The following is a 23256-nucleotide window of genomic DNA, read 5'->3' as shown; positions in this document are numbered from 1 at the left end:
TTGTTGGTTTTTTGTTTTGTTTTGTTTTTGTGCCAGCTCTCGGGCTTTAACTCAGGGCCTGGGTGCTGTCCTTGGGCTTTGTTTTTGTTCTAGGATAGCACTTGAGCCACAGCTTCATTTCTGGCTTATTTTGGTGATTAACTGGAGATAAAAGGCTCATGGACTTTCCTGCTCAAGCTGGCTTCAAACTACAATCCTTGGATTTCAGCTTCTTTAGTAGTTAGGATTGCACATTATTCAACACACATTTTGAAGCCTTTGCTATGGGCTAGAAGTTGTTCTGAGTCCTGGTATGCTATATAATACAGACAAACTCTCTGTGGTCCACAAACTAATGAAAATGTTGTTTTCATTAGATTACTAATACTGTAATGTCCAACCTTGTGGTTATTACTGGTTTTTCTTTTAGACTGTTCTTAAACCTTAGCATGCATCTGAATTACCTGGTAAGCTTGTTAGAGAGCATAATTAGGGGCTCTCATCTGAAGTTTCTAATTCAGGTGGTCTGAAGCAGAAGCTGAGAATCTGTATTTCTAATCTTCCTAGAGGTGTAATGTATGGTTCTAGGTAGCATTACTTTGAGAGATTCTAGGTAATTTCCAAGTTATAGTTACTGCATTTATCTTTTGGCACTTATCTTTTGGGCTATAGTATCTTAGCAGCACCAACTGTAATATGCCCATAGTTATTTTATAAAGCATATTACTGACACTAAAATGGGTGATAGAGTCTTCTTGCTACTTGCCTTTTCAGCCTCTCTACCCAGCAATGCCCTCTGTGGCTCTGCTGTCCATGACTGTCTCTGGCATGCTAGGTGCTACTGGACTCAATCACAGTCAAGGAGACTTAGCATCACTATAAATTCATGATCCAGAAATGACTCTCCATTCTCCCCATCCTCACATTTCTGACTCTCTGAAATGCCTCCTTGCGATCGGCAGCCAATCATCTTCTTATTGACAAAACGGGGGCAACATTAGAAAAGAGCCACAATTTCCTGCCACTAAATCAAACCCCCAAATCACTCCAAACCAAACCTCTTTCTTCATGTGAAGTTGGTGTAACATCTCCAATTTTCCAGTGATTTTTGCAAACTGCTTCTTAAAAGGCCTAGTTACAATTATTCACAAACTCTTCTTACAATCATTCACAAACTCTTCTTTTTGGGTGCCATCTTCTCAGCATATTCACATGTCGAAGCTTCCCCAATGAAGAGCAAGTTAAAAGAAGAAATACCCAGACACCTATCTCAGCTCCCAGCCCCACCGGTTATCAGTTATCACCCTTCTCTCAACCATGCTGTTTAATGAACTGGTCTCTCTGTTTCATTCCTTCTCCAGTCTACTGCAATGTGGAAATGAAAATTATTATCTTCATGTCACAAAGAAGTCTACTATATAGTTGACGCCTTTTCTTTGTACTGGGTTTTGAATTCAGTGCCTCATGCTTATGCGACAGGTATTCTAACGTCTGAGCTATTACAACCAAAATAGCTAACATGTGTTATTCTGGTTTGTGAAGCACTGGGTTATTTCAGTTTGATTCTTCAAGATTTAATTTGTAAACCAAATCCAGAAATGACTTGTTCAAAGTTTCCATCTACCAAATGGATGAACCTGATTCAGATGGAGGGGGTCCCTGATAACAAATCCTTTGTTTTTAAATGCTTCTTGTTCTATGGATTGGAGCAGAAAGAACCTAGGAGCCAACATTCCTCTCATTAAACAAAAGCCAAGAAGTGGTTAAATCATAGTTCTGAGAAGTCCAGTGGACAGAAAAACAATGGAATATATAAACTTACATAATTCTGAGGGCAAAATCTTGAGGCAATTAAATATGTTTTTAATTCACCAAGTTTAAAATTAGAATCTATGAATGTAATTGACTATATTAACAAATAAAACTATATTTATCTCAACAGATACAGAAAATAAAATTTAATAATTTTTGACATCTTCAGCTGAGCACCAATGACTCATGCATGTAATTTTATCTCTCAGGAGCTGAAATTGTATCTTCAATTAATTAATTTAATTAAGACTCTTATTTTCAATTAATCAGCAAAAGAATGGACATGGAGGTGTGGCTCAAGTGATAGACTGCCAGGCATGAGCGAAAAAGTTAGTTTTGGGTACACACACACACACACACACACACACACACACACAAATTCACATTATCAATACTTAAGAAAAAAGTTTTTACAGAGATACAAGGAAAGTGAAACATTTGTACTCACTAGTAAAATAGTAGAAACACTGGTGGGTTTTTTGTTTTGTTTGGTTTGGTTGTGGGGCTTGAACTCTGGGCCTGGGTGCTGCCCCTCAGCTCTTCAGCTCAAGGCTAGCACTCTACCATTTGAGCCACAGCGACACTTCCGGTTTTGTAGTGGTTTATTGGAGATAAGAGTCTCATGGACTTTCCTGCCCCAACTGGTTTGAACCTCAATCTTCAGATCTTATGAGTAGCTAGGATTACAAGCATGGCCACTGGTGCCGAGCTTAGAAACATTGTTTTAAAGTGAATGTGAGGATTCTTATAGCTATTTCTGTACTTTGTACTCTGTGCATGCCTACATGCTTCAGTACCTCAACGCTCCTGAATTCCTCCCATACTGATGAGGACTTAGAGAAAAGGACATGTAACAAAATTGGCACTGCAGGGCTTGGAATGTGGCTTAGTGGTAGAGTGCTTGCCTTGCATGCATAAAGCCCTGGGTTCGATTCCTCAGTACCACATAAACAGAAAAAGCCAGAAGTGGTGCTGTGGCTCAAGTGGTAGAGTGCTAGCCTTGATCAAAAAAGGCTCAGAGACAGTGCCTAGGCCCTGAGTTCAAGTCCCAGGACTGCAGGGGGTGGGGGAAGCAATTTAAAAAAAAAAGAAAAAAATGGCACTGCAGATAAATAATAAGACAGGAATGAGGCAAAAATGATGCTGGGAATTCATCTATATGGAGAGAAATAAAGTTAGGAGGATAAAAATCATACCAAACACTAAAGTAAATTCCACATGAAACCAACACTTAAGAAAAAACTTCAATATTCTTAATAGAAAGCATAGCAGAAAATTTGACCTCAGAAAAAGGAAGGACTTCATAAACAAATCACTAAAAGAAAACAAAACTGAATGATAACCTTCAAGGAAAAGATAACTAATTGGATTAAAATTGAGATTATTCTTGGTTAAAATACTAACGAGAAAAATTCAAGATTCAAATAGGAAGAAGTTATATTAATACACATAAATAAATGAAAGGGAATTAAAAATGCAGAATTCATACAAATCTCTAAGAAAAGAAATATATATTTTTTTGTCCAAGACCAAGATTCAAATACTTGATCTGATGCTTTCATTCACTGGCTGGCACTATACCACCTGAGCCATGTCTCCAAGCCCTAAAAATCTTTTTTTAATGAATAAAAGATACAAACAAGCATTTTTGTAGAAAATAAATCAAACAAACATTAAAAGTACAAAACATTATTTGGCAATAATTTAAAACTTTGAAGGGGATGTAGTTTGGCAAAGAATAGCCATATGGGAACACTTAAATCCTGCTGGCAGCAATACAGTTTGGGGCCAAACACTGGAAAGCAGTTAAGTATTATCTTTTCAACTTGAATGTATAATGTCCCTCCTACATATATGCCCGGAAAAATCCTTGCATATCAAGATCAGCCAAGAAGTGTCTAAATGTTCAGTGCCACAGTTTTTGTTAAAAAAAAATTGAAAATAGCCCAAAGGTTTAATAGCAGAAATAGTAAAGATGTATGGTTGGATATGGTAGCACATACCTGTAATCATAGGTCTTGGGAGATGAGAATAAAAGAGTCTCAAGTTCAAAGCTAGCCTGGGCTAAGTATAGACTCTGGTTAGAGAAATTATGTAGCTGAATCTGTTGAGTTTTTTTTTTTTTAAGATGCAATAGAATTTAGTATACACTACATTTTTTTTGTCAGTTGTGGGGCCTGAGCTCTGGGTCTGGGCACTGTCCTTCACCTCTTCAACTCAAGGCTAGCGCTCTACCACTTGAGCCACAGTGCCACTTCTGGCCTTTTCTGCTTATGTGGTGCTGAGGAATTGAACCCCGGGCCTCATGCATGCAAGGCAAGCACTCTACCACTGAGACACCTTCCCAACCCACACTATAGCATTTTAAAATTTTAATTTAAAAGACCAAATTACATTACTGTTTAATTTTTTAGTATACTGATTCACAGTATGTTGATTCACTTCTGTGGCAGAAGTATAAAAAAAATGAGAAAAAAAACACCAAGTGACTAGTCATATCAAGGGGTTAGAGTGGGTCCAGAAATGTGGGAGCAAGCTGGGATCAGAAGGGAGTGAAGGTTTTCTAAACTAGCTTGGTTGTTAAATCATGGAAATTCATTTTATTATGATGACTGGTAATTTCTATATATGTACTATAGTTTGCTTTTTTAACATCCCAGAGTACTAAATCTGTACCACGCATCACTTTTGGGAGATGGAATGGTATTTGCTTGCTTAGTTTCAAAACTTTATATGTAGGTGTATGTGTATATTTGTATTTACATGTGATAGTTATATAACATGTGATTTACTTATATTTAAAACAAAGACATACAAGTTGAAGCAAGTAAAACATTATTATTATTATGTTAAAAAGTATAACATTTAGCAAGGTGGTTAATGGCTCCTGCCTGTAATCCTAGCTATTCAAGAGACTGAGATCTGATGACTGCAGTTCAAAGCCAGCCTAGGCAGAAATGTCCATGAGACTCTTATCTCCAAATAACCACCAAAAAGCTGAAAGTGCAATGAACTATGGCTCAAGTGTAGAACACTAGTCTTGAGGGAAAAACAACAACAACAACAAAAAACTCTCAGGGATGTCACCTGGGCCCCGAGTTCAAGCTAGAGGATTGGCACAAAAATCAATTAATCAATAAATAAAATAAAATAAAGATCCAGGAGTTGGTGGCTCATGCCTGTGATCCTAGCTACTCAGGAGTTTGAGATCTGAGGCTCCTGGTTTGACCTTAGCACAGGCAGTAAAGTCCACGAGACTCCTATCTCCAATTAACCAGCAGAAAACCAGAAGTGGTTCTGTGGTTCTGTGTCTCAAAGTGGTAAGAGTGCTAGACTTGAGCGAAAAAACTCAGGAATAGCACCCAGGCCCTGATTTCAAGTCTCATGACCGACAAAAAAAAAAAGAAAGAAAGGAAGGAAGGAAGGAAGGAAGAAAGAGAGAGAGAGAGAAAGAAAAAGAAAGAAAGAAATATAAAATTTAATAACTCCTTTCAAGCAACCTCACCACACAAGAACAACTTGGTATATTACTCCACACATTTCTTTTTTTCTTCCTCATCTATGACTTTTGACTATGTATGTAACCTTCTGGTATTTTTTTAATACTGGAAACTATATCATGGATTTCACGTTTGGTCAATAGGTATGATGAGATTCTTTGTAGTTACTCTGTATGTGACAAATATGAATTGATTATAAATCATTTAACTGTTCTATTGATAGTCATTCAAGTTGTGTCCTGTTTCCTTCCTACACAAACAATGCTGCATTAAAACTCTGTAACGGTGTTCCTTTTGGGGTGGGATCTGATTTCCACTCCCCCAAATATAGGATTGCCAGGTCATAGGGTAAGCATATTAGAATAAATCAATAGCTATTAAAAACCACTTTCCCCAAATGTTGTGGCAATTCACTCTCCTATCAGTAGAGCACCTGTACCCTTTACCTCTCATCATGCCAGTGATGAGCACTGTTGTGTGACATTGTCTGTCACTGATCTTATAGGGGTAAACTATTTTATTATTTTTAACAAGCATTTCTCTAACTTTTTCATGAGGGTGGACATCTTGTAATATACTTATTGGTGATGATTCAATTTTCTTCTTAAACAGCTTGTTCAAGCAGTAAGTGAAAGATGTGAAAACTTTATCAGAATAGGTGTGCTTTTCATTCTGATCCTGAGATGCAGCCTTCCACTGAGGATGCTCACTCACAGAATGGATTGCCATAGCAAATTCATGGAAACAGTAGAACCAAGTAGTAATTTGAAGGGCTCAGGATGTGGGATGTGGACAGCCTGGGCCTGAGGTCCTCCCTCTGGCCACTGGCTATGTAGCTCCAGGAAGATGACCTTTGCCCTTGGTGCCTGTGTTTCACCTCAGGCAAGATACATATGAACAGGCTATGGTAGCCTTCTGAGTTCTGCATTCTGATGTGGTACAGGGAAACCAAAGCAAAACCAGCTGGATTGGCTTTTTGAAGCAGAATAAAGAGCTAGAAAAAAAATCATGAGGTTCCATGTCTGGCATCTGACAACTGACAGCTCTCAGTGGCCCCTGGTATACTCATCTCCTGCCTGAGAGGCAGGACTCAGTGGCTGGTGGCAGTGGAGAAAGCTGACTGCTAGATGTGCCCCAGAGGCTAAAAGCACGGAGGCGGGAGGTGAGGGACTAACCTGAAGACAAGAGCTACGAGCTAGGCTCAGCCATCCCTGCAGACATGTTTCCCTTGTTCCTTCTTCATGGCTGAGACAGAGTTATCTCCCATACATGAATTCCTGTTTGGGTCTCTTCCACTCCCAAACCCTTCTTCCACACCCACTTATACAAATGTAAATAATTAAGTATCCATGGGGATAATAACTTTGATTTAATGATCATGCATTAAGCTTTAACATTTTAGCTTTAAGAAGAAAATTGACAAAAGTCTAGTAAGTGGTCCTGGTTTTTCCCTGGATAAGTTTTGTCTCACTTCTATATTCCCAGAGAAGTAAAGTTCACAACGACACCTTGAGCAGGGAGTTGAACACATGTGGTGCTAATTAAAGAACAAGAGTGAATAAATACAGTTTAAAAAGACTTTTCAACATTATGGATAAAACTCTAGACACAACATCAACTTTCTAGAACTACAAAGTTAATTAGAATGGCTAAACACCTGATACATTCTACAAAATGATGTTTCAATACAGTACTCCCAGAGTACATTCTTTTAGAAAGGAAAGAAAAGAAAGGGGGGAAATAAAATAGTTACTGAGCCTTCAAAATCTAGCAAAAAGTTATAAATTCATCTCTTTCTAGGTGTACAGGTTTTTTTTTTTTTTTTTTTTTTGTCGGTCGTGGGGCCTGAACTCTGGGCCGAAGGCTGTCCCTCAGCTCTTCAGCTCAAGGCGAGTGCTCTACCACTTGAGCTACAGAACCACTTCCAAATTCATCTCTTTCTTCATGACAGTAAACCTAGAGAAGTGGCAGAGAATGTGGGAAAGAAACCTACAAACCTAGAGTCCTGCATATATATGCTAGTTCATTCAGCACACAGAACTCAAGGGCTAAGCAATGTCCATTTAGATGTTAGGAGCAATTTACTAAATTGTCAATGGCTAGCAATCTCACATTCAAGCTTCTAGACTAAATTTGCAGTTCTAGTGTAACTTTTCCCAAGAAAAGAATTATAATGGAAAACAAATGTAACACATGCTTAGCAAGCATTCACCATCTCCAAACTTACTTTTTGTACCTCACTTACAAATACACAGAGACACTGACCTGTAAGACATATAGTATGAGAGCTGTCAGTCCAACCCAGCTGTGCAGGCTGTACATATGGGGGACGTTCTTGGCATTGTGGTTATCAAACACGGCTACCACAGAAATGATGGCAAAGATGGCTGCCACGGTGTTTAACCCTGCATGTATGGATTTCATCAGGAGTTTGCTGCATTTCCAGGTCCATGGTAGTCTGTATACGATGATGGCTAAGGAGACAAAATGTGTTATTGGAAACAACAACAACAACACAAAACAGTTTGATCAGATGGATACTTCCTTCTTTAAACCCTTTCTCTTAGCTCCTCCTTCTCCCTGACATCTCAGGGTATTCCTTTGGTTTTCATGTATATTTTCCACCAAATGATGTACGTATGCAGCTCCAGAAGTATTCTTAATTGTAGACTATTGCAAGCAGCACTAGATACAGTAGCCAAACTCAGAAACTTCCTCAATGCTCATCATCCATAGGAGGAATAAATTGTGACGTATTCATACCATAGAATAATATACAACAAAGACAATGAATGATCTGTAACCAGAAATGGGTACACTTCTATGTATACTTTTCTGTATTTAGATCAAACTTCAAGACAAAAAGGCTTTAAAAATATGTGTCCTAGTTTAAGCAATAGGTTAAATGGTCACCTTAAACAGCATGAGAATAATTTCTATTCTGAAGATAATATCCTGTCCCTATCTGCCCATCTATGGGTTCACATTAGGCAAAATGTATTGTTTTGTTTTGTGTTTTGTTTGTTTTGTTTTGCAGTACTGAGGTTTGAACTCAAGGTCTCTCATTATTGCTAGACAAACATTCTACTACTTAAGACATGACCCCCATCCCAGAAAATTTAAATATTTGGAAATGTGTGGCAGATTGAAAAATTTAAAGAATACTTCCTTGGAAGATAGACTCCACTCTATCAGTGTGTCATGTACATTGCTTAATTCTAGTTAATGTTAATAAAAAGTTTCCTGACTGTATCAAAGACAATTAAAACCTGACTAAGTAAAACTTAGGATCATAAAAGCAAGGGAGCATTTAGTCCTTTCTTGGGCAGGAACACATGCAGATGTGAATTCAGCCGCTTTTTTTGGTGGGGGGGGGGGTCCGGTCGTGGGGCCTCAACTCGGCCTGGGCGCTGTCCCTCAGCTCTTCACCTCAAGGCTAGGGCTCTACTACTTGAGCCACATGCCACTTCTGGCTTTTTTTTCTGCTTATGTGGTGCTGAGGAATTGAACCCAGGGCCTCATGCATGCAAGGCAAGCGCTCTACCACTGAGCCACTTTCCCAGCTAAATTCAGCCTCTTTAAAGCAGGTTATCATGACGAGATTTCGCTCTTCCTACTTTGTTCTCATTCCAGTTCTTGGCTGCTCTTCACCAGGACAGTTTTCCTTGCACTTAACCCCAAATCTGAGGGATTGCTACCTTACTAATTTCAGTGTTTATATGGATCCCACTTGAATGCTTGTGATTATACTTCCTGAAAGATTAGAGACTTGGTAAAAGCATTTTTGTATTCAATAATCTTTTCAAGCCAATAATTCCAGTATCCTTATAAAATTTATTGCAGTATCAGAAAGAGGGTATTTTCTTTTTTTTTTGCTGGTCGTGGGGCCTGAACTCTGGGCCTGTGCACTGTCCCTCAGCTCTTCAGCTCAAGCACCACTTCCAGCTTTTTCTACTTATGTGGTGCTAAGGAATCGAACCCAGGGCCTCATGCATGCAAGGCAAGCACTCTACCACTGAGCCACCTTCCCAGCCCCAAGAAAGAGGGTATTTTCAAGCTAGCTCTTATTTCATCTCCTAGCACACTGTGCCTTGCTATCGCTCCCTTACAGCCTCAGAACATAAGACAATCTCAGGTTCAAGGCATGGAGCTCCATAAGTGTTCTCCTTAAATTCTTATTTTGAGATATTTGTAGATTCACATGCAGTTATAAGAAATCATAAAGATTTCAGACACTTTTCACCAATTTTCCCAAACTGGTGACATCTTACATGATTACAGTACCACATCACAACCAGAAAACAGACAACAGTGTAATCCATTGACCTAATTCAGATTATATCAGTTTTACTTATTTGTGTGTCTGTAACTTATGATTTTTTTGGGGAGGAGGGGGCAGTGATACTAGGGTTTGATCTCACAACCTCTTTTAGTCCTTTTTGTTTTAGTGTTTTTTCAGAGAGGATCTCACTTTTACCTGGGACTGGCCTCAGAGAGCAATCCTTCTACTTCTAATGTACAAATGGCTGGAATCACAGGCTCATACCATCATATCCAGCTTACTTGGTAAGACCAAGTCTTGTGAACTGTTTGCATAGACTGAACCTATACCTATGCAAATGCCTTTGCTTGAACAGAAATCCTTCAGATCTCCACCTTTTGAGTAGCTAGGATTCCATGCATGAGTCATGGCACCCAGCCACATTTTTTTTAAATAAATAAATTCCAAGTACTTTTTTTTTTGTCTTTTCTTTTTTGGTACTGGGGATCGAACCCAGGACGTTGCACTTGCTAGGCAAGCGCTTTGCCACTAAGCTACATCCCAGCCCTCCAAGTACTTTTTTGAAACCAATCAAAATGTAGAATTCAACTGATGACAATTCAAACACTGCTTTACCTTCCTCCAGCTTTTTCTCTCAGCGTCATGTCCTAGGCAATTAGCCAGTTTTCAGGGAAACCAAATCCACTACCTAGTGACCTTTTATCCACAATGTGGAACTCCTTGCAAATTGTGTCAATAAACAAAAATATATATAATCTCCCTGTGCTTGGTTTAATCTCATTTCTTCCCCCTCCTCTCATCCACACTCCCCCCCCCAAAAAAAAACCCCTTTGCTCAGTAACAGCAACATGCTTAGTGCTTTACATGCTTACATTTTGATTTCACCTCAACTCTCCAAGAAAGGTACAATTATTATTATCACTATCTAGAGGAGAAGCTGAGGCTGAGATACATAGCTCACTTAATCACAATTAGTGATCTAAATTACTGGTAGCCAGATATGGTGATGCAAACTATAATCCTAGCTTCTCTGGAGGCTGAGGCAAGAGGATTGCTCGTTCAAAGTCATTTGGGCAACACAGTAGAGCCCCAGTCTAGAGAGAGAGAGAGAGAGACAGAAAGAGAGAGAGAGAGAGAAAGAAAGAGACAGAGAGAGAGAGAGAGAGAGAGAGATTTGAGGATAAAAAAAATCCTGTAATTCTAGCTACTCAGGAGGCTGAGATCTGAGGATCACAGTTCAAAGCCAGCCTGGGTAGGAAAGTCTGAAGACTCTTATCTCCAATTAATTACCAGAAATTTGAAAGTGGCACTGTGGCTCAAGTGGTAGAGCACTAGACTTGAGCAAAAGAGCTCAAGGACAGTGCCCATGCCCTGAGTTCAAGCCCCATGACTGACAAAAATAAAATAAAATAAAAATTTAAAAATAAAAATAAATAAATAAAAATCTTATTTTAAAAGTCAGAAAGTTACTATAACTGAAAGGAATTGGAAAGAGGAATCTGGGTATTTGGAATGTTGCTTCTTGACATGGGTACTCAGATGTGTCCTTGTTATGATAACATACCACTTAGATTTAGGTACTTTTCTGCATGTTGTTCTTTTCTTTTTTCTTTTTCTTTCTTTCTTTTTTTTTTTTTGGTTAGTTGTGGGGCCAGAACTCTGAGCCTGTGCGCTGTCCCTCAGCTCTTCAGCTCAAGGCTAGCACTTTACCACTGGAGCCACAGCGCCACTTCCAGTTTTTTCTGCTTATGTGGTATTGAAGAATCGAACCCAGGGTGACATGCATGCAAGACAAGCACTCTACCACTAAGCCACCTTCCCAGCCCTGTAGGTTGTTCTTCAAGAAAAAGTTTACTTTAAATCTGGGTCCAAAAATTCAAAGACAACTGTCTTGCTAACTTGGCAACTGTGTTGCCAGTGAAGAGGTTTTAGTTTTATAGAAGAATATACCAAAATTTTCATAAAACAAATGTACCCCTTGGGAGTGGCAAAATTTGATTGTCAAATTTCTTAAATTCATGTAAACATGGGTTTTTGTTTTGTTTTGTTGTGGCCAGCATCTTGCTATGTTGCCAGGCTAGTCTTGAACTCCTGGTCTCAAGGGTTCTCCTTTATCAGCTTCTTGAGTAGCAGTCATTTTTCAAATTCATTGTGTAACTAACAAGCTTCCCTTCTGTTCTTTCACTGACAATTGGGGTCAGCAACAAAATATTGACTATATTCTATTACTATAAGAGGAAGTATTAGAAACTCAAAATCAGGAGAGGTGCTTGCTTGTGATTCCAAATGCACACAATTTCAGTTTTAGAGGCACTAGGTCTATTTGAGGGGTTTTTTTTCCCCCATCTTTTATTTCTTGTCAGGTTAGAGTCTACCTTCATCTTCTCTCCTGTTATCCTGCCTTATACCTGATTCCTACCAGCTCTAAGTTCCAACTTAAACATTTTAGTTGCTCCGTATTTTAACATCTACTAAATGTGAGTGGTGTGAGGACATGGGGATCTACTATATTGGGTTTTTTTTGTATAGTTGAAAGAATTTACTATGCTTTTAAAGTTGAAACAATATTTTCGTAAGCTTGCAAAGGTAGTAGTCAATTCCTTTTCACTCCTCATCAGGCAGCTGTGGAGATCTGAGAGTTCTCTTGCTTGCTAGGGAGACCTGGCTACATGTAGCTGTTCTGCTGCAGGGCTGATTATACTTCACAATGCTCTCTTGGATAAGTGGTACTCTCTGTGAAAGGCCCCATGTGCATAAGCTCTTTGCATGCTTTAAAAAAAGTATAAATAATCAAAATATGGTGGCTTTCAGAAAAACAGGCAAGCCTAACAAATCAGACCACATTTCTTAAACAAAATAGCTATTCTCAAGAGTTATAAAAACTGCCTGGAGAGTGGAATTTAAATATTTCTTGCTCTTTGGCTTGGCATTCACCTACACCCCATTCCTGAGGTTCAGTGAAAAGGAAGAAGAAGGTCTCCTAAGCCCACAAGGAGGACGAAAGGCATAAAGCAGCTACTTGTGATGAACACAAGACTTTTCTGTTGGAGATTTTAATTGGAATGACCATTTCCCCAAGAAAATGAGGAGAAACATGAACTTCTTTGTCAAAAATACACTTAAACCCTTTTGAAGGAAACATTACTGGTAGTGGAACACATTAGTGTAATGCATTTCAAAGAAATGAAGAGAGGAAAGAGGAAGAATTTAATATCTGTGTGTAATGATTCTCTGGACAATGAGGAAAAATAATACAGCAATCTGAGTTTGAATTTAATTATGAGAAAATTCCTCCAGTCAAAATATAAGAAAACATAAATTCTCTAAGTTGTGATCTCTGGTTTGACACCAGCTTTCCATCCATATACCATCATACTACTGTCCACCTACTCAAGTTTATCTTTCAGCAGGAAATACGAAGTTAGAAGTGGGAACAAGCAAGGGAAGGAGTGCTTGCAGGAAATATCCTCAGACACAGACAATATTGTGACTCTAGTTCTGAATATGGAAAAGACTATCTCATTCATTATCACACCTCAGAGGTTATCCTGGGGCCAACACTGAGTGGAAATTCAGCTAAATATGTGTAAAAAAAATAAATCTAAACAAAGCACAACAATACATTCAGTAATCCTAGAAAATGAGTAGACCCACTTTTAATATATTCTAGATTTATTTGTAAAAAAGTAAGATATCATTAAAAATCATGGTATATAACAAGATGTTGCGATTCACGTTTATACTGTGAAATGGCTATACCAAGCTATTTAACATATCTATCCTCTCACATACTTACATTTTTTGTTATTACATTTTCTTTATTTTTTTGTCCTAGCCCAGAACTTGAACTCTCTATCTGTTGCTTTTGCTCATTGACTAGCACTGAGTCATGTCTCCAACTCCAGAGATCTTCTTTCAAAATGTACAAATCAAAAACTCAAGACAAATTGTACTACTGAACCAGATAATAGTTTATATAAGATTAAGTAAGTAAAAAGTATTCTGCACATGGCCCTAACAGCTTTAAATAAATTAAAAAATGAGAATAAGTTACTGTACTTGAAGTGCAATGAAATTTTAAAGCACATATAAATGTCATTATGCTTTCCTTCCCCCTTGAATAAAGTATGATTTTGCCCTACTTGATAGGTGTTCAGAACATGATTCTCTATCTTTGAAATTCATTTCCTAGTATACTCAAAAGTTTACCAGATTCTATCCAAAAGAACTCAAGTTTAAATGAAAAAGCAGTAGCCCACTCTAAATTCTTGTAGTGGCTGTTAAAGAGGATGAGACTTTAAAACATGTGCGAGTATCATGAAACTGAACCCCTCCTCCATCAGTCAGAAAGACTGGCTTAGCATATCAGCACTGGAAGCATTGCTTTGAAGTGACTGAAATCCCTACATAGGCATCTACTTAGTATCAAATATGCAGATGAAAAAAGAAAAACATCAATGAATTAGCTAGACATTTACAGATATCCAGAAATGGTTTTGTATTAGAAAGATCAGCTGTAGTTTTTTGTGCCTTGTATGAATTTTGGGGAGATTAGAAACAGTACTGGCTCTGAAATCACCTGGTTACCAGGCATTTGATCTCTCAGATGAGGAGTTGAACTGAACAACCCAGCCAGTTCCCAATACTAAGGATTGGTATCTTTTTTTTTAAGTTGGTAAATGATTTATTTATTTGATGGATTCATATAGAACATTTATGTATAAGAGCTTTACAAACTAATTTTATTCTCCTGATATATTTTACAAAGATCAACAATTGTTATCATTTCATTGTTATCATTCATTACAGATAAGGACAGAGAAAAGATAAATGGCATGTCTAAGGAGCCTACACTCTTTAGAAAAGGAAGTCATGCTTATCTTTATCCAATTCAAATGGAAACAGCTTGTACATAGAGCTTGTATCTTACTTTTATTTTCTCATGCGTGCGTGAGTGAATGCCAGGTAAGTGCTCTACAATGACTACATTCCCAGGCCATTACTCTTCTGTTTTGCACAGATTGCTCTTCTGTTTGATATACAGAAAGTGCATAATAAACATATGCTAATTAAGTCAATAGGATCATATATGAAGGAGTTGAATGAACAAACAAAAGAACAGACTTAGAAAAGAGCATCTGAAATCTATAGTAATTCCAAAACTTTGTTTAGAAATTGTTTTAACATTTTAAGAAAGTTTCTGTATGAAGAAAAAGTTGTCTCTTTCCCTCCTTCCCCTTTCCTTTCCTTTCCTCTCCTCTTCTTTCCATTCCTTTCCTTTCAGTTGGGTTCCACTTTTTGTCCAGATGCACAGCAGGACCATCATCCACCTATCTCACACTTCCTGCTGGGATAAGAGAGTGTCAATATACTCAGCTTTCTTCTGTTGAAATAGCATCTCCAACTTTTTGCCTAGGCTAGCCTGAAACTGAGATCCTCCTGATTTAGCCTTGTCTTTAACTTGGGACGATATTATTATGTCCAGCTATTGGTTTTGTGTGTGTGTGTGTGTGTGTGTGTGTGTGTGTGATTATATATATATATTTTTTTTTTCCTTGAGCTGGCATTGAACTGAACTGAGATCATTCTGATCTTGGCATTTTAAGTAGCTCTGATTATAGGTATAAGCCACTATGCCTGGCTCTAAAATAAAACTAATATATAAACTGGAACACAGATATGCTTCATTTTATCAGCATGATGTCCTGGGAGTTTGTGGCTTATTTAATGTTACTTTAGACCAGTTTTTAATTAAATATCCAGATTGTCATTGGAAAATGGGAAGATCTGGCAGACTTGGAGTGGTATCCCAGTATAGCTAGTCTCCAATTGAGCTAGCTAGAGATTTCCTATAAAGTCAGGAGTAAATGCTCCCCAGTTCCTTTTAACTTCCACCTCTCAGCCCTCTATCCTGCTGCATAACCACCTGATCTATGGTTGCCTATCCTCCTAAACAAAGTCAATTGTTACCAGTGGTATTAGGCGGTGCTTATGACAAAAACCACCTCTGACTGGCACACTCTGTACTTGGAGGGACAATGAAAAACCTATAAATAGCTGAGGAGAATGCCAACATTTTGGACTCCTGGGAAGCAACAGGAACTCACTGTTAGATCTTGTGTGTGTAGGGCTACCAGGAGAAACTACTAGTTGGTGGCTTAAAGAACAGAAACTGACTTTTTCAGATCTGAAGGCCAAAATTTCAGAATTAAGATGCTGGAAGGATTTGTACCTAATATATTGTATCCCTTGGTCTGCACCTAGGGCTCTGGTGATTTCTGGTGGTCCTTGATTTACAGTACATCACTCCACTATCTGTCTCCGTCCACACACAGACTTTCCTTCCGTGTGTCTTTCTGTTTCAAATCTCCTTATCCTCTTTTCTCTTACGACACTAGTCATCTTTAGAGCCTTAACTATATCTGAAAAGACACCATTTCTGGACAAGGTCACATTCTCAGCTATCTAGAATTATGGTTTGAATTTCTCTTTTGGGAGGCCACTGTTGAACCCCCTGCTCATGCCTCACAGAGATGCTGGGAGCTAGCTCTACAGAGGGTTACAACAGTGAAGGTTCCTGTGGGCATGGGGATTTCATGTGCTCATTTTACCAGTGTGGATCTGATCTCCTGGTAGCCAAGCTGTCCCCTGGGAAGAGGATGGCTTAGGAAGGCTTTGGGGGCAGCTATATGGATTACTGCATCAGGATGCCTGCTAAGAGTACCCAGGGCTCTGATTCCTGTTCTGTGCCTGACTGGTTCCCATCAGGGCCCTGGTCATCTCTCATTTCTGAATATTGAGCTGAATCCAGAAGGACATTACACAGTGGATTTACTTCTATTATTTATTTTCAATATCCAGTGTTTGTAGATGAGACCGCTGGTTTTAAAGACTAAGCAAACTGTGTGTGAGTGTATGTACACACGTGTATGTGGCAGTCCTGGGACTTGAATTCAGGGTCTGGATGTTGTTCTTGAGCTTTGTGCTCAATGCTGGTGCTCCACCCCTTGAGCCACACCTCCCTTATAATTTTTGATGGCTAATTGGAGATAAGAGTCTCACAGGCTTTTCTGCCCTATCTGGCTTTGAACCATGTTGCTCAGATGCCAGACTCCTTAGTAACTGAGATTACAGGTGTGAAACACCAGCATTTGGCCAGGTTGAATAAGCTTTAATCCCTAAGTATTCATTGAACAGTTATTCATGTTGGGTAAAGCTATGGATACAGAAATGAAGAAGACAGACAAAATCTTTTCCTTGGGTAGCTTGCATTCTAGAAGAAAATAATAATTCAAAAGAGTCAGTGTCCAGAATTTGGATGATATTGTATTTGAATTTGATATCTATAAGATTTTCTTACAGATTGAATGCGAAGTGTAGAAGAGAAGAACAAGGATGATTGTAAGTTCTGAATATCTAGAAAGATCAAGTTGTTATTTTTGGAAATGTTGAAATCAATGGGACAAGTGGTTTTGAGATGTGAGGAAGGAAGACCAAAAGTTGATATTTGAGGAAGTTGAGAGGCATGGTCTAGGTGGTAGAGCATTATCCTTGAGTGAAAAAGCTCAGATATAGCACCAAGGCCCTGAGTTCAAACTCCAGGACCAGCACAAGAAAAAACAGCTGAGATTTCAGCTGGGACATGGTGATATACATCTATATACATCCTAAAACTTGAGAGGCAGAGGCAGGAAGACTGGGAGTTTGAGGTCAGCCTGGGATACATGGTGGTTTTAAAGCCAGACCAGGGACTAAACTATATAGCAAATCTTGCCAGAAAAGAAGAGAAGAAATAGAAAGAGAAAGAGGGAGAGGGAAAGGAGATTTGAACTTGTTTATTTGGCATCCAGATAGAAGCTGTGAGTAGACGGATGGGATGTGGAGGTGTGGAGTTCAGGAGAGAGTCCAGACTGTATATATGAACAAGTATAAGAGTGCTCTGTGTAGGGGGTATTTAAAACCTGGAGGGTGGATGAGGGAATGAATGCAGAAAGAAAGGAGAATGGTCAGAGATCTGAGTTTTGGCTAATTTAACCTTAAACAATGAGGATGATGAGGGAGAACATGCAAAGGGTGTCCAGGAAAGAGAAAAAAGCCAAGCGAGATGGGTACGTCATCAGAACCATCAAGTGAAGAACACATTCCCAGGAGTGAGGAGGAGTGAAGGGAAGGGGAGTAAGGAGGAATGAGAGGTCAGTCATGGCAACTTTCAGTCAAGCAGGAAGATTGAGTTCTAGTTCTGTTATTGAGAGATCAAAATGCATCTATTTGTAACAAAAATGTAGTGGTTTGTTTCTGGGTTTGGTTTTTGCTTTTTTGAAACAGTGTCTTGCTATGCAGCTCAGGCTGTCCTTGAACTCAGATCCTATCCTACCTCAGCCTCCTGGAAAAAATATATTTTGAGTTGCTTTGAATTGCCACTTAATGCTTTGTAGAAACTCCTTCCCCTCCTCCTCTCCACTTTCCTAAAACTGTGAAGTCTTGCTGTTTGTCCACCACTGGGGTTAGTAATGTGAAGCCACTGCTGACATTACTACGGAATAGCAAATCTGTAGAGTTGAAGAGGAAAGTTGGACTGGAGAAGTTTCAAGGAAAAAAAAAAACTAGAGGAAAGGAATCAGAGACTACAGGTACAATTATTTCAAGGAGTTCCTTGGCAAGACAAATAGAAAATCAAGAGTTTTTCCAGTGGCTGGAAAGAGGTACAGTGGGATGAGTGTAGAGTTTTAAAAGCTGTCAAACATAGAATATTGGAACTAATCCAGTGTGTACTGAGGGGAGGGGTATCCTAATGCTGCAGAAGAAAAGAGAGAACTGATGTGTAATGCTGCTCCTAGACAGGGAAAGGAGGCACAGATCACCCTTCAGTAGTAACATGCTAATGAGCAGTGTGAAGATCTCTTTCCATTACCTCCTATCCACTTTTTCCTGGGGTTGACCAGGCTGTGTTTCTACACTGCTGAACAGTACAATCACTAGGAGATGGGGGTAGGGAGGTACGTTTGCTTTAAAGGCTATTATTCCACATCACAAATGAGTGGGTGTAAAGCTACATTGTTACTAACAGTTTGATGATGGTACAGAAATAATCATTCATTCAACAAGTATTTATTGGTCTATCATGTGCCAGTTCTATATGCTAAGAATATAGCAGTAAAGAAAATGACATCTAAAAAATTTCTGCTGGTTGCATTAAGAGATTTGTATTTGTGTGTCTTTATTTGTAACACACATGTGGGGAATTGTTTTATTTTGTTATATGTTGTAAGACAGTCTCACTTTGTAGCCTAGGCTGCCCTTGAACTCAGATCTTCCTGCTTCAGCCTCCTGACCCTCCCCAAACCCACCCAAAAAAGTTGAGCTGTCTCTATGTTTTGTAAATACCCTCACTTCCCTAAGAGCAAGAGGTAGGGCTGGGAAGGTGGCTCAGTGGTAGAGCGCTTGCCTTGCATGCCTGAGGCCCTGGGTTCCATTCCTCAGCACCACATAAGCAAAAAGAAAAACGCCAGAAGTGGCGCTGTGGCTCAAGGAGTAGAGTGCTAGCCTTGAGCTGAAGAGCTGAGGGACAGCGCCCAGGCCCAGAGTTCAGGCCCCACAACTAGACCCCCCCAAAAAAAGAGCAAGAGGTTTTGTTGTCAAGGCTTACTTTCTCCCCAAGGCCCCTTTTGTAGTAGGTACTTGGGGTTTTTTTTCTTTCCTTTGTGCTTACTTACTATGTTTTATTCCAAAAGCCTTTTCAACTAAGATGGAATTTGGCCACTTTTAGACATATTAAAAAGATACACCTATGCTCTTTTGGGGGAAAAAAAACCTGTTCTGATAGGGTTTTCTAACATGACTTCCAGGAGAGCCTATATAGCAAGACTCTGTCTAAAAACAAAGCAAAACAAACCAACAAATTATGTTCTTCTTTCAGTTAGCCTTTTAAAAGTTACTTGAATTAGTTATATTGTCCCACAAAACCAATCTGGGGTCATTAAGCTATTTAATTTCTCTTCCTTCACTTTACAGGACAAAAGGAGTTCTTCATGTGGAGTATAGAATTGCCAGGATTTTTTTTTTTGCTCACCTGAGTTTTCTATTTTTTACTAAAGAACACATTCCATCGTGTTGAACCTTTTAAAAGGTCAACTGCACTTTGAGAGCATTTATTTGCTTCAGTCTTTACTATGGCCTTCTTTACAATGACAGTTTCTCTGATTTCCCAGCCGTATACACATTTCATGAGAATCATTCCTTTTAGAGAAGCACAAAGCCTCTTCTAAAGTCTACTCGTCATGCCAGAGTCTATTAGCTAGATTGTCCGTGAGGCTAAGATTTTATTCAGTGGAGCTTAGTGGCACACACCTGTAGTCTCAGCTACGTGAGAAGCTGAGACAGAATAGTCTAAGCACAGACGGTTGAGGCCAGGCTGGGCAACATATCTAAAAAATACATTTTGAAAAAAATATTTCTTAGTCTGCTGTACTTTGTTTTTTAGAACACGTGCACTTCAAAATATACATGTGTGGGTGGGTGAGGGATGAAAGAGATGGTCAATGTTTAGATTAATACAGATTAAAGACGAAGAGACACAGAGACAGAGAATGTGGTGAACAGGGAATAAAGAGACAGAGACAGGTTTATATTGGTCTACAATAATAACCTTGCTTTCTTTGAAGCTTACTTTTTAAAGATGTTTCAAATGACTTGTACTTTCTCTTGACATAGTTTCAAGTATGCTTACTGGATTGCATTTGTAAAAAAAAATTCATGCTTAAGAATATTAGTACTGTAATCTTTCTTTCCTCATCTCAATATATCTGTGTATTACAGGTACATATCATTAGAGCTTATGTCATTTTCATTATTAGAAATCTGAAATCTCAAAGCCAAGCATTCTCCTCCCTAAAGCAATTATACACAGTATAAAGCCTGTCAGAATATAGTGTGTCTCTTACAGACTACAAAGTCACCTATAGATAGTCTTTGCCATAAGATGAACCAATATAACAAGCTTTGGCCTTTATAATGGAAGACACTGTACTTCACATTTGATCTGTTTGATTTTAATATGGTCAGTGGCAACGAGCCAAAGGCTTCAGCCACCCCACAATACACTGTGCTGTAAGCACTGAGGTTCATGGGCTTAGGGATATTAAAAACATTTTCAGCGGTGATATTTTCAACCTCAGTAGGTTTAGCAGAAATGTCACCCATCCGAAACTGTGGAGTTTCTGTATTTACTCCTTCTTACACTGGAGAGAACTATGCATGTGTCTACATGTATGAAAAAATTCATGCTTAAGTCAATTAAATATACTATGTGATTAAAATGCTTTGTAGATCTAGGATCCAAGCAGTAAATGGGATGGGTAATATTAACAGGGCAAACATTGGGACAGCAACCCAAAAGATAGTGACTAAGTCTAAAAACAACAAGGGTTGCATAAGAGCAACTGGTAAAAATTTCCAAAATATCCAGATACATATTTTTTCCACAAAATAAGTATAAATCGACCAAAAAAGAAGTCAATGGTTGAAAGACATTTTTTAAAAAACCTTTAAAGAAAACTACGGAATAGACTCTAACATGAATGAAGATTTCCAAAGTATACATAAGTAGAACTTTAAGCTTCTCTAGAAAGGTAACTTGGAGCCATGTGGCCGTACATGCCTGTAATCCTAGCCCTTAGTTATAGGGGCCAGGGCTCCATAGTAAGACCCTGACTTAAAACAAAACCTCCCCTACAAAAATAAAATCCCAACGTGGTGGAAATTAAGCATATTGCCATAAAAGCAAAGAATGATCCCCCAAAATAAGAAAATTCACTGAAAGGACTTCCATGAGTAAGTTACTTATCTTCTCTGTGTCTCAGTAAACACAGGGAAAGATGGTCTCCTCTTTGCTAAGTTAAGCAACCCATGTCCTCCCCGGAGTTTCTCTTAACCCTCAACTACCAGAACATATTCCAACCCTCTGGGGTTTCTTGGTAGTGGGCACTGCTCCACCAGGAGGACTGAGGAGAGGTGGAGGCCATTTGCACTATTTTGACAACAGAAAGTGCTCACACAGCTCAGATCAAAATAAAGCGCTCCACCAGGAAGGTAAGAGGTCTTCTTGGTGACTGTGTTTTTAAGACCGGAGTGTGTGTGTGTGTGTTTTTTTTCTTCTCATGTTTGTATAGTGGCAACATAGCTGCGATGAATGCAAGATGAGTTGAAAAAATGGCCAGCGATTCACAGTGGTGCCAGTCTTGGCTGGGAAGCTTCGGAAATCTGAGCAGTTAGTAATACCTTCCACCACATTCCGGAGTGGGAGAAAGCAGGCCACACGGGTGGAAAGCTGCAGCACAAGTTTACAGCAGGAACACAAAACACACCAAACCACTTTTCTTTAGGAATGAGGCCAGTACTCTTGTTGTTGTTTGCTTGCTTGCTTGTTTGGAGGGAGTTAAATACTGGTGGAGAAAAAGATAGCTTTCTCAGGCCAGGCCAGACCCCTCTGCCGGCTGGCATCCCTGTTGGAACCTGTTCCTTTCCTCTCGATTATGTCCTGTGACATAACAACCCCAGCACACGACTTTCTTTTTCTAAGTGCATGCGCAAGGCCGCCGCCTGGATTTCACTTTGGGGCAAGTGGTTAGCAGGGGAAAAGGCTTGCGCCATAGCTCGAGGTTCCTCAACCAAACAGTCCAAGGAAACGATCCGGACAAAGTTGCAGGCGCTGCGCCCAGACAGTAAACAGCGCTGCAGACCGAGCTCCCCAGCGCATCAGCGCCGTCCCGGGGACCGCAGGCCTGCCACACACCGAACACGCACAGCAGCCCCCCGGGGCGCCCCGCACTGGGGCACCCCCTCGGAGCCACGCACCTCCCGCCGCGAGCTCGGACCACCGCCCTGCAGAAAGCTCCGCGGAGGAACTTTCTCCCCGGGGGCCGCCACATATGCAAGTAGGCTCGGGACCGACCGACCCAGAGCCTGCGCTGGCTGCGCAGTGCCGCCGCGGAGCTCAGCGCTGGGGGGCGGAGGATGCTGCGCGCGCCTCCGCGTCAGCCCGGGCCGGGGAAGGCCCCGAAGAAGCGAGTCCTCAGCCCCGCGTCTCTCCCGGCCGCCTCCCTCTCTGAGCTTCCAAGTTCAGGGAAAGGCCGCGCCCCCGGCGGCTTTCTGCGCCCCTGCTGCGCAGGCCCGCTCCGCCCGGGCGCCCGGCGCGGACTTGGGCATCTCGCCTCAGGTTCTCTCGGACGCCCCAGCACCACCGAACGCGTGCCAGCCCTCCGGCGGCGGCTCCCGGTTACCCGGCGGGACCCGCCCCGCAGCCAGCGCCTGCACAACCGCGCGCCCCGCAGAGCCCGATCGCGGCTCCGCCCGACCCCCGCCCGCGCCCCGGGAGGCGCCAGTACCGATGCCCTGGACGAAGACGAAGCCGGTCACCGCGAGCACCGGGTGCCAGTTGAACTCGAGAGCGCTGCCGTCCCAGCCGAGCCCCTCCCGGTAGTGGAGGACCCAGATGAGGGTGAAGAGCACACACAGGAAGCCGACGAGCAGCGCCGACACCAGCAGCCCCAAGAAGCCCCTGTAGCCGTCCATGGCCATCAGAGCCCCATACTCCTCGCGGTGACAGCCTGGACAGCCTGTGGGCACTGGCTGGACGTCGGGGGCCCGGGAGGCGACTTCTTGGCGCGGACTCCGCCCGCGGGGAGG

The 23256-nt window shown here is 40.5% G+C and overlaps 1 protein-coding gene across 2 annotated transcripts in view; it reads right to left on the bottom strand.

The window, feature by feature from the left end:
* LOC105994489 (cytochrome b reductase 1) overlaps window positions 1-23199 on the bottom strand; it is a 28782-nt gene extending 5583 nt beyond the window's left edge. The window contains exons 1-2 of one of the 2 annotated variants that reach the window (XM_013028034.1): window positions 22956-23199; window positions 7557-7765 (exon numbers count right to left, since the gene is read on the bottom strand). In XM_013028034.1, coding sequence (XP_012883488.1) covers window positions 7557-7765; window positions 22956-23148 — 402 coding nt within the window. In that variant the 5' untranslated portion in view covers window positions 23149-23199. The remainder of the gene's footprint in view (window positions 1-7556; window positions 7766-22955) is intronic. The other variant, XM_013028042.1, reaches the window with a different exon arrangement.
* Window positions 23200-23256: the final 57 nt, after the last annotated feature.

Source organism: Dipodomys ordii, unplaced genomic scaffold, assembly GCF_000151885.1.
Source record: "Dipodomys ordii isolate 6190 unplaced genomic scaffold, Dord_2.0 Scaffold5, whole genome shotgun sequence".
Taxonomy (NCBI): Eukaryota; Metazoa; Chordata; class Mammalia; order Rodentia; family Heteromyidae; genus Dipodomys; species Dipodomys ordii.
Note: the sequence above shows the minus strand (reverse complement) of the source record. Positions and strands in the feature narration are given on the sequence as shown.